The sequence below is a fragment of the Vombatus ursinus genome, unplaced genomic scaffold, assembly GCF_900497805.2.
Source record: "Vombatus ursinus unplaced genomic scaffold, bare-nosed wombat genome assembly UNPS02014812.1, whole genome shotgun sequence".
NCBI lineage: Eukaryota > Metazoa > Chordata > Mammalia > Diprotodontia > Vombatidae > Vombatus > Vombatus ursinus.
The window spans coordinates 45,968,717-45,980,827 of record NW_020954590.1 but is presented as its reverse complement, the minus strand read 5'-3'; the positions used below and the strand labels follow the sequence as shown (position 1 = coordinate 45,980,827).

General features: G+C 39.8%; 1 protein-coding gene across 1 annotated transcript in view; it reads right to left on the bottom strand.

Moving 5' to 3' along the window:
* LOC114053942 (myomesin-1-like) overlaps positions 1-12,111 on the bottom strand; it is a 158,884-nt gene that overhangs the window by 137,423 nt on the left and 9,350 nt on the right. Inside the window, exon 2 of the mRNA XM_027877082.1 lies at positions 11,622-11,990. Within this exon, the coding sequence (XP_027732883.1) occupies positions 11,622-11,920 (299 nt within the window). The 5' untranslated portion in view covers positions 11,921-11,990. The remainder of the gene's footprint in view (positions 1-11,621; positions 11,991-12,111) is intronic.

The window sequence follows — 12,111 nt, the reverse complement described above, 5'->3', positions numbered from 1 at the left end:
CTTCCTTCCTTCCTTCCTTCCTTCCTTCCTTCCTTCCTTCCTTCCTTTCTTTCTTTCTTCCTTCCTTCCTTCCTTTTTCTTTCTTTCCTTTCTTTCCCTTCCCTCTGTCCACATTAGGGTGTCACACCCTTACCTGGGGATGCTCTGCCCAAAGAAAATGTAAATTTTAATCTCTGAAACCTTTTGTTTTGTTTTGTTTTGTTTTTTTCTTAAAGACCTGCCTTACCCCCAAACTGCTCTCATTGATTGGCCAACAATAGGTCCCAGTGAACTGGGACTATTAAGCCTTACTTAATCATTGTTTGGGCCAGAATTGACTCAGAACAAACAATAGCAATTGTTTCTGTTCTGGCCAGAAACCCTGATGGTCTTCCCCTCCCAGATCTATTTTTTTTTTTAAACTAGGTAAAGAGGATATTCTCTGCCTCATTTCTCAGTAAGCCTTAATCAATGAATAGGCATTGCCTCAGTCAACTTGAGACCTATTAAGGACCTTTGCAAGGTCTTTCACTGCATCCCGGGCCAACTCCAGTCCTCCCGATCTATATCTGGCCACTGGACCCAGATGGCTCTGGAGGAGAAAGAGAGGCTGGTGACTTTGCACAGCCCTCCCTCACTTAAATCATAGAAAGTCATAGCATCACCTGCCTGATGCCATGATCCTTTTCGAGAATAAAGGACAAACAACAACCTCATACTTCTAGCATAACAGCATATGTTTAACACACTGCCTGGAATATAGTAAGTGCTTTATCTAGCCACTCAGAAATCTATTGCTATCTGTTTTTCAGCATAGTACTTTAAGGTTTGCAAAGCCATGTAAAATTATTATCACATTTTATCCTCACAACCACCCTTGAAGATATTATATCCATTTTACAGATGACAAAACTGAGGCAGATAGAAATGAAGTGATTTGTGGAGGGTCACATTTATTTGAACTGGATTTTAACTCATTTTCCTGACTCTGAGTCTGACACTTTATCCTAGCTGCCTATGGTACCATCTAACATGGTACCATCTCAAAATGTTCTCTAGAAAATGTAAGTGATAAATCATGATCATGTTCTCAAAATTTTATTCAAGCATTTGAATCCTAAAAAAAGAAAAATTTTAAAGATTTATTTTAATAGGGAAAGTTTATTATCAGGAAACTCAAAATTTTTATGCTTTCAGAACATTCAAACTAGTTCTCCAAAGAATAAACAAATAAATAAACAACAACAACAACAACAAATACAGAATACACGTTTCCAAAGAAGCACATGAAAGACCTTGGGGTCAAGGATTTAAGATCTGAAGTTAAAGAACAATCAATAAGAGAAAAAACTCCAACCCAGTAGCCCTGGAGAAGCTGCCATTTTGACAACACTGACAGTTTTATTATGATATGGTACTGATTATTTTAAAGAAAGCAAATTATTGACTATATAATATCACGTTCAATAAAATGTGAAATCTAATGACTACTAATGTTTAAGGTTAAGTTTTTTAGAATAATTAAAAATGCTATGTAAATTTCAAATTCCTTTAAATTTTGATTCTTCCTAGAGCCATCTGAGATCTTTGAAATAATTTGGGCTTTTAGTATGAGACACTTTAAAATGAAAACAACACACACACAAACAGAAAACTCCAACAAAAAACTTTTCATTTAACAATAAGTTTTCCTCCCAGTGGATTCTAACCTTTATGAAATGCTTCATTCAAGTTTTATATAGGATGTTTAATTTTTTAAAAAGCTATATGCAGTGTTATTTCTGCCCCATTTAAGTTTTTTTTTTTCAATCTTTATCCTTTCTGAGTTTTAGTTGTCAGAGACAATATGACTCTAGGGACTAAATATAGGATGGGGGATTAGGGATTGTAGGAGTATCTAGACTGTGTGTGTGTGTGTGTGTGTGTATGTGTATACATATATATATATAATGTGAATATATATATATTACATGTATTTTTTTTTCTGCACTATCATACTGCTTATGGTTCTGTTTCCTACATTGTAAATTCCACAGTTGGTGTGCACATGTTTGTTTTAAACAATAATGATCATGTTACATTATCCCTGCCTGGGACATGCTATGCCAATAGCAGTCAAATGGAAAATACAGAAAAGCTATGGCTAATACCCCATGGAGTCTCTCTTGATCCTTCCAGGGAGAAGGGAGTTTGTCCTTCTCTGAACTTTTATGACACTGCTTGTATCTCTGTTAGGCACATAACTACAAGACAAAATTGAATGCTACTTAAACTGAACTTTTTGAATATAGACCATTATCTTTTTAAATCTCCTTCAGTACTCAGTACAGTGCTTTTCATGTAGTAGATGCTTAATAAGTATTAATTAAAACATATTTGTTGAAATTGCCTAAGAATCCTATATAGTTATAATAGCCAAACAATTTGGAGTATAGTAGTAGTAACAATAGCTAGCATTTACATAATGCTTTAAGATTTGCAAAGTACTTTACACACATTATTTCCATTTGATCCTCACAACAAACATGTGAGTTAATGCTCCTATTATCCTATTTTGCAGATTAGAAAGTAGTAGAAAGCCTCCCAGGCTGTGGGTAGAGTTAAGGATCTTCTCCTTGCTAGCTCCTTGACCTTAGGAAGGTCACTTAACCTCAGAGATCTTCATTTATCTCATCAAGGTCCTGGGGGTTGGCATGAGCAAAGAGCACCTCTAATTAGAATCTCCCCAAATGGAAGGCAGTGAGGGACTTACTTTTGGGAAAGACACGATAATGCGTAATACAATTGCCTCGGAGTGGCATTGGAATACGCGGAGTGATTCTGTAACTGGTGCTACTTTGCTAACCACAGAGTTAGGGAAAGACTTTTTGAATATGCTAGGACAAGGGGAGCCTTCATATAGGCAGTAGCCAATTTCTCTTTGGCTGCACTCTCTCTTTGGCTCTTCTGTCTTGATAGATCTCTGATGTGGTTTGATTCCTTCACTGATAATAAGAAACAGTGCTGTAAAGGTAGAGGCCTAGGGCCTGGCTATCAAGGCCAACAGACGGCCGTGTGAAAACAGGCATTGGATGTTTTGCTTCTAAATTTGACCTTTTCTGTTTTAGGTAAGGGAGATTAATCTGGAGGCTCCGACTTGTGGGTTTGGAAAGGTTAAGAGGGTGAGCTTCCAGGAGTCTGGGAATCTGAGTCCATGCTGAGTTTTATAGCCAGCCCAGCCTTGATGTTCTGAGGAGTAAGGAGTGACCTTCAGGGCCCAGCCTAGCAGAGGCTGAAAGAAGAACTCATCCAGAAGATGAGGGCTACATCTGGAAGTGAATACCTATACTATGCAGGATGTGTGCTAAGAGACCAAGGTCAGATAAGGGGAGAGCATGCCCTTAAGATATGAGGGGGAAATGGTTATATTTTTGTTATTATTTTATCTTAGAAGTAAATATCCTGCTGTAAAAGTTTGTTGACATTAAGTAGATAAAAGGAATTGGGGGTGCTAGTCACTGGCACCTAACGGTGGGAGGAATACAACTTGTTTGGGGCTTGAACTAATGGCATTAGACAAGAGATACCACCAAACCTTTCTGAGTACTACTACAACCATGAGGGGCATATATAGTGGGCCTGATCCTGTAATAGCATGCCAGAGTACAATCACCATGTGTGGGGCCTCATCCAAGACAAAACTAGGCCCTTCACATTTTGGGGGGCTTTCAAGTTTAGATACCCTACTTGGTCAAATCATAGGAGAAACTGGGGGGAAATGTTTCTCTCTTTGTTTTAAGCTGTAATTCTGTAATTGTTTTTTTCCAGTGTATGTTTCCATTTGAAAGTTGCTTTTGCAGACTCTGGGCAGCTAGGTGGTACAGTGGATAGACCTGAATTCAAATCCAGCCTCAGACACTTACTAGTTGTGTGACCCTGAGCAGGTCACTTAACCCTGTTTGTCTCAGTTTCCTCATCTGTAAAATGAGCTGGAGAAGGAAATGGCAAACCACTCTAGTATCTTTACCAAGAAAACCCCAAAAATGGGGTCATGAAGAATCAGACAGGACTGAACAATAACAATAAATTTGCAGACTTTTGCATTTGTTGCTTCATTGAATGTCTAAGTATTCATATTTACTTTATTACTGAATCCTGAATAAGTATTGGTATAAAAACGAATATGAGAAGTATGTAATTTCCATTCTTAAAATGCTGGTGCCCAGATGAGAAATGCTCATACTTTCTTTTTGAGGTTTAAACAGAGCTAGACAGCTCGCCTTATTACAAGATCCTTATGCACTACAATTCCATAGGGTACAGTTGGCCTAGGAGCCCCAAGTAAGCAACTCTTAGTGCTAAGTTACTGTGCTTGGCAACTTCACCATTCTTCTGGGCTTATTTGACCTCATTTGATCCTATCTATTGTTTCTGAGCCTCAGTTTCCTCATTTAAAATTTGGGAAAAATAATAGCTTCAGTCTCACAATACGGTTGTGAGGATCATACATAACGTATGGAAACTCCTTTAATGCAAACTTTAGAACATTATTTGTCAGCTTTTATATGAAGATAAAATCCTGTAATACATAGACTATGGTTTGCCATAGTCTGTGGTCACTGTGGTAGTTTTGCCAGTGGCCACTGCATTTTCAGCATCTGGGTTGGCTTTTCCTTCCCTTGTTTCATCCAGAAAGAGTGTAATAGAAAAGGTCAAAGCACCTGTAGAGAGTGCTTCAGATCTTAAAGAGGCCCTGGGCCTCTGTGGGGAAGCTCAGTTATCCTGTGCTGCTGCCTGGCCAGCAGGAAGGTGCAGACACCACAAGGCCTCTAGCCCTACAAAAATGGACCTGACATTTTAACTGAGAGGCACTGGAAAACACCAGCCCTGCTTCTCCTGGACCTTCAGCTGATTCAATTCATATCACATAAAAGGAAATGCATTCCTTTTCTTGCACATGGTTCACTTACCTAAGCAAGGCTGCCATCGCCCTCTGGCCTCCTCATACTCTCTCAACCTAAATCAAGTATGAATTTAATATACAAGAGGCAGCTAAGAAATAAGGATACTTTTCATGTACAAGGAAACCCAAAATGAAAAGAATAATTGCCAACTAATTTTACAGAATGAAAAGAATCCACTGAGTCCTACCTTTCTCTTCCAACAAACAAATCCAGAGACATATCAGGTAGAGTAGTGGGGGGAGGGGTGAAAAAAGGGGTTGGGACCATTCTTATATTGTTTGTCCTGTATAAAGGATTTAGTTCTTTGTGATCCTTCATGCACTTTAATGGCTTTTAAGGAGGGAGTGTTAACTTTCTGTCCTCATTAGATTTTCCTCTAGCCTCTCACTCTCCTAACAGGGTCACCATTCATCATTTTGGTAGGTTTGATGATCTCACGTACTTTAAGGAAAATCCTGGTATCTTATGTTAATTCTTCATTACACAGTGACCAAGTTGTAGTTTGGGTTTATTTGTTTTTTGTACTAACATGGATTTTCTTGAAGTAGAAGTTAAAAAATACTAATCCCCCTCAGCCAGCAACCCTTGCAAAGGAGGCAAGAAAGCATGACCTTGACTTCTTAGTCATTTTCAGACAAATCCAATTTCCCATAAAATCCTAGTTTAATTTGGTTTTCACTAATAATATTTAACCACTTATGGCTTTGAATCAGTGTACATAGATTTCAGTATTTATACAATGTCAGCACTAATTATCATGCAAAGAGTTATAATAAAGCAAAGGGCTTCACAGAATCTACCTACAGTCTGCTGGAAAGGAGATTAATCTACTAGATTTATGATCCTCTAAAGTACATCTCCAAAGTCAATGGTTCTGGAACCTATCAGATTGACTAAGAGGACAAGAAAGGAAAATGACAAATGCTGGAGGACTTGTGGGAAAATAGGTACACTAATGCACTGCTGGCAGAACTGTGAATTGTTCTAACCATTTTGGAAAGTAATTTGGGACTATGCTCTAAACTCTGCATACCTTTTGACCCAGAGATACTTAAACAAGGTCTATACTCCAAAAAGGTCAAAGAGAAAGGAAAAGGACCCATACCTATGAAAATATTTATAGCAACTCTTTTTGTGGTAGCTAAGAATTTTGGGTGCTAAAAGAATGCTTATTAACTGGAGAATGGCTAAACAAGTTGTAGTATATGAATGTGATGGAATACTATTGTGCTGTAAAAAATGATTAAGGGGATGGATTCAGAAAAACCTGGGAAGACTTAAATGAACTAATGCAGAGTGAAGTGAGCAAAGCCGGGAGAATAATTGATACAATAACAACATTATAAAGACAATCAACTCTGAAAGACTCTAACTTTGATAAGCACAATGAACAAGGACTCATGAAGAAACGTGCTATCCACCCCCAGATAAAGCTTATAGATTCAGAGTGCAAATGGAAGCTTATTTTCTTCTCTTTTTCTTTCTTTTTTTTTTTGACAGGCTAAAGTGGAATTTTTTTCATTATTACATATTTGGGATGGATTTTATTTTTCTTTCTCAATGAGTGGAGGAGGGAAATGAAGGAGAAAGAGAATCTGGAAGTGGAAAAAAATAAATTAAAAAAAAGAAGTTAGTTTGTTCAGAAACAAATGAGCCTCCCCCTCTTAGCTTGATTGAGAGACATTAAGGATGGAGATCTATCTCCCTGAGAGTGCAAAAGAACACTGTAGAGATTCTGAGAGAACTGAACGAAGCCAGGGGAATCGGGCTTTGCCTAGGACTCCAACATCTGTGCTTCCTTCGAAGGAAGGCATGCTTCTTCCAACAGGAATTGTGGCATCTCATGATCCTCTGCACCAAGGCTAGATTTGGATTTAGGCACACCAGGAGAGGATGTGGTCCAACTCTCGCTTCAGCAGGGGGTTGGAGTGGGCAGGATACAGGAGAACTTACTATCTTTCCCCCCAAACTCCTCCTTATTCATAACTTTTTGATCACTGCCAAGGGCATCACTATCCTCCCAGGCAGCCAGGCTCACAAGTGTGGTGTCATCTTTGACTCCTCCCTCTCACATACCATCCCCCATTTCCAATCCATTGTCAAGTCTGGTTGTTTCTACCTTCGCAGCATCTCTCGCAGCCATCTTCTTCTCTCCATTCATATAGCGACCATCCCAGTAAGGCTCTCACCACCTCACGCCTAGACTATTTAGAATAATCTTCTAACTGGTCTCCCTGCCTTAAGACTTGTTTCTACCTTCACAACATTTATAACCATCTTTCCTTTGTGAGTACCTCCAGCCCGGTACAGGGCCTCATCACCTCATACTTCGAGTATTATAATAACCTTGCCTCTAGTGTCTCCCATCCATCATCCATCCACTCAGCTGCTAAAGTGGTCTTCCTATACAGCAAGTCTGACGATGCCACTCCCCCACTCAATAAACTCCAAGGGCTCCCTATTACTTTGGAGATCAAATCTAAAATTCTGTTTGTCCTTTAAAGTCTTTACAATCCAGTCCCTTCCTACCTTCACTTTACAAAGTTACACTAGGCGGCTTGCTATTCTTCACACATACCCCTCCAACTCACAGCACCATACATTTGCATTGACTGTCCCCCATGGCTGAAATGCTTTCCTCCCCACCTCTGCCTCTTGGCTTCCCTAGATTCCCTCCAGACTCTCCTTCAGGAGTCTTTTCCTAGTTATCCCCCCACCTCCAAGCCCCTCTCCTCACAAATTACTTTCCATTCACAGTATATATGTGTGTACTCTGTTATTTGCATGTTGTCCACCAATTAGAATGTGAACACCTCGAGAGCAAAGAATGTGTTTTTGCCTTTCTTTGTTTTGCCAGAGCTAATCACATTTCCTGGCATATATCAAGTACTTAGTTAACGCTGATTAGTTGACGGACTGACTGAAAAGACTTATCCCCAGAGTCCTGTCCCAGTGGAGGTCCCCCTGCACTCCTCCCTCTAAATCCTAGGGGGAGGAGAGGGGTGACCTTCTCCTAAAGCTGGACTACCCTCCATGTCACTCCCATCTCAACCTTAGCCCCTATTCAATTATTTTTGCCTGATGAGAAAAAATTCCTAGTTATAACTCTGGAATCTGGTTTTCCTAACTTAGAGGAACAAAGGTGAAAAGATTGAACCACATGACCTTTAAGATCTCTTCCAGCTCAAACAGTCTATAATTCTAGGAAACAGATAGTGGGAAATACATTCCAAGGTGACTATCTGGGATGAATACAGGAAATGCCAGCAAGGCACCTGACTCCTTTGGGGAGAGAAGGTGAGGAAGGGCTCAGCCCTGACATTAATTAGCTTAAGGTCCTTTCAGGCCAAATTCTAGCCATGCCCAATATTAGAATTTGGACGTGGAGGCTTCCTGATCAGTTGTTGTTCTGTGCCCAGAAACTTCAGTAAACCTACATAACTGATGGTATGAATACAGGTTGGGAACTGGGTATTGCTTTTCACAAAAGTCATTTCAAACGAGTCAGATATATGTTTTTACTATCATTCTACTAAGGCTGCTTAAAAAAACAACAACAAAAAAAAGATAAATAGGAATGGAAAGAGTTGTGAGGGTTATCTTCGAAATATAATTCTCATTTCCCATGAGGTTCCTTATCTGGGTTTTGGAAATGGCTAAGAATTCCAGAAGCTGCGTACTTACAAAAAGCTTTTAAAATATATATATATATATATATATAAACATGCCGAAGGCACATTATTCATGTCTAAGATAATAGCTAAACTGACAGATAAATATTATCTACTAGGTTTTCTCATAGAATTTACATTTTTACATGATATTAGGAACCAAATTAAGAAGACATGAAATTTCATGAATGTTTAATACATAATATTCTTTGGGAATTTCTTCAATGGCCAAGAAAGCAAATAAGTCTTCTGAGTTACAGCTCTAATCTGACTTTCACATTAATGATTAATGGTTACGTGTTATGGAAAACACCTATCTTCTTCAGGCTCCTTGAGCACAGGCAGTACAGGAAAATGGATATCTATGGTGCCTTCCTCCTTTAGCACTCAACAGCTGTTTTCCTTATCAAGGGGAGCCTTCTGGGTTTGGGCTTTTTTTGACCACAGATACAGGGCATTTTTTAGGCAAAAAAAACATGTCACTAATTCTTCCCCAATTATTTTTTCAAAGTGGTGAGTATTGTCAGCCAAGCCACTTGAAGCCACTGCCTACATTGCTACCCTGAAGATGGCTCTAAATTTGCGGCCAACACTTATGAATATGAATATCCCAAGGCAGAATCTGACCCTGTGAAAAGAAGCCTGTAAAATGATCCTGTTCCATTTAACACTGGGATTCCAGAACTACCGCCTCATAAATTCCAGGTCTACACTAACAGATCCTGGCTGAACATAGCAGCAGCTGCCAAGAGTTCAGTGACTGAGCTAAGAAAATGGCAGCCCTGCATCCTGGGCCATATTCCAAAAGCAAAGAGATTTCTGCCCTCAAGCATTCCAGCAAGCACCTTCATCAAACCAATTTTTTTCTTTCCAGAACATGTTTTAACTTCCCAGATACATACGGAGCTATGTGTTACAGGGCCAGATTTTGATGGAGTTAAGTTTTGTGAGAATTAAAATGACAGGACAAGGGGGCTTGGTGGGGCTACCCCTCCCCTATTTCAGTAACACATGTAGACTATGCAAAAAAAGGGACTTTTTATTTTAGTTATTCACCTTAATTCTGAAATTTTACTTTATAATGTATATGTATTATTTCTGTTAAATGTAGATTTTCAGCACAGTCTATCTCTATTTATGGGCAAAACTAAAACTAAACCATGAAACCATAAGGCCACATTCCTCAGTCTGGTATTTGGACCCCAGCCTATCCCATTAGCCTCATCTCAGAGCAACCTCTTCAGCTCCCTATGCTGTAGTCAATCAGGCCTGTTCATCATTCTCTGAATTCCCCCTGTGCTCTCCTGCCCTCGTGCCTTGGCTCAGGCTGTCTGTTCCCTATGAATTCCTCATCCCTGCAGGCTCTCCCTTGCCCACCCAATTCCTACTCATCCTTCAAGTCCTCATTCCAAGGCTGAGACTCACTCCCCATCCCATGAGGCCTTCTCTGATCTGGCTGTCAGAAAGAATCTCCATTTTCTGAATTCTCTGGTGCTTGGTTGGCACTTTGCTTAATTGCGCTTTCACATTCACCTGGTTAGTAGAGTTATTTGTAGAACATGATGAACTCCTTGGGGACGAGGACCATCTTCTTTTTGTCTTTGTATGCTCAGCACCTAGCACAGCGCCTTGCTGGGAAATCACAGTTAACATTTACGTAGTATTTTAAGGTTTGCAAAGCCCTTTACATACATCGTACCATTTGATCTAATCCTCAAAACAATTGAGAGGGGTAGGCACAATTATTATCCCCATTTCACAGATGGGGAAACTGAAGTTGAGAGTTTAAAAGTTAAATGACTTTCCCCTGGTCACATAGCTGATAGAGTACCTGAGGGAAGATTTGAACACAGGTCTTCCTAACTACAAGGCCAGGTCTCTAGCCACCAAACCACCTAACAGCCAACTTAAACAACAACAACACACTTATTGAATTGTTTGATATGCTAAAAAGAGTACTGGATTTGTAGTCATTCTACTTGGGATAGAATCCTGGCTATGCCACTTACTACCTATGTGGCCTTGGGTAATTTACTTCATCCTCTGAATTATCAATTTGTTCATCTATAAACTGAGAGAGTTAAACTAGAAGACCTTTAAGGTCCCTTCTAGATAGAAATCTTTCTATTTGTTCTACTATCTATTGATTTTGTGTTACTGTATTTTCCCCTATCCTAAACGTCTTGAATATCTAACTTATCTTTGTATATCCTTTATGCTTTTCAAAATTCTGTTAACATAGAAGGTTGGAGCTAATTTCTAAGGTCTTCACAATTGGACCCTGATGTACCCATTAAGCCTCATCTCTCAGCACCCTCTTCATGCCTTTGTGCTCTAGTCAATCTGGACTAGTCATCATTTCCTGAATTCACTCTATGATTATGCTCTCTTAGAGCTTTTGTTGAGTGACTGAATATTTAAAAAAAAAAAGGAAACACAAGTTTTTAAATCTAAAGGAAATGAGATATGATACCTGTTACTCAAATAAAGCCAGAGGAATCACCAGATTGACTCTCCACTGATAAATGGAATAAAGACAGCTACACTCCCTCCTTTCTCTCACCAAGTGATTGTTCTAAGTGCTGTGCTGGACCTTGATGTAGACAGCAGCATTTCTAAAGCCAGGAAACCTATTATGAGAGTTTAAATCTTGTTTTCTTTGTCTACTACTGCTTCTCTTCTAACATCTGGCAAAGCTTCCCTGCTAAGAGAAATATCACAGTTTACAACTCAAGCAAGATCCCAGCGTGCAAACATGGAAGACGCTGCACATCATGACCGCAAAGGGAAAGAGACAGACAGGAGCAGAGGTCCAGCCACCTCCAGCATGCGACTGACTGTCCACCCCAGGAGGCTGAGCCTTTGACAGGTTGATACAGTCAGGCTTCCCAGAGAAAGGAGGAACCCCTGTCTCTATTCCATGTACCAAATAGCTACGATAACTAGGAAGGACAGAAATCATCATCTCAGAGAGTTATTTGAAATGACATATCTTTTCCCCATTCCCTAACGTTCTGTTTTTACCTACCCAAGATTGTAGCCATAATCATAGGCTGAGGATGCTTTACTACTGACTTCGGATCCTAAGGCATAGGCTGTAGATCCAAGACTGTAGGCCTGGGAGCCCTGCCGATAGGCCGAGGAGCCATAGGCTTCAGAGGCCTGGTGGTGGGCAGAGGACATGTGACTGTAGGCTGTTGAGCCATGAGTGTAGATAGCGGAGCTCTTCTTCTCCTGTTGGTACTGGCTCATGGTGGACCGAAGATCTTTGCTGCGGTACCCTCGGTCGTAGTGCTCATGGTACTTCTGGTAGAAAGGCAAAGACATAGTGGGCCCCTACTTTGTACAGTTCTTTATGGAGGTCTGGTTTAATCAGGGGTCTCAGGGGACAGATGATCTACAAAAAAAAAAAAAAAGAAAGAAAATGAAAATGAAAACCACTTTAATAGATAGATGAGAAGCTAAATCCAGGAAGCAACATTTTCATTTTGACTGGGGTATTATTCTTCCTTAGATTC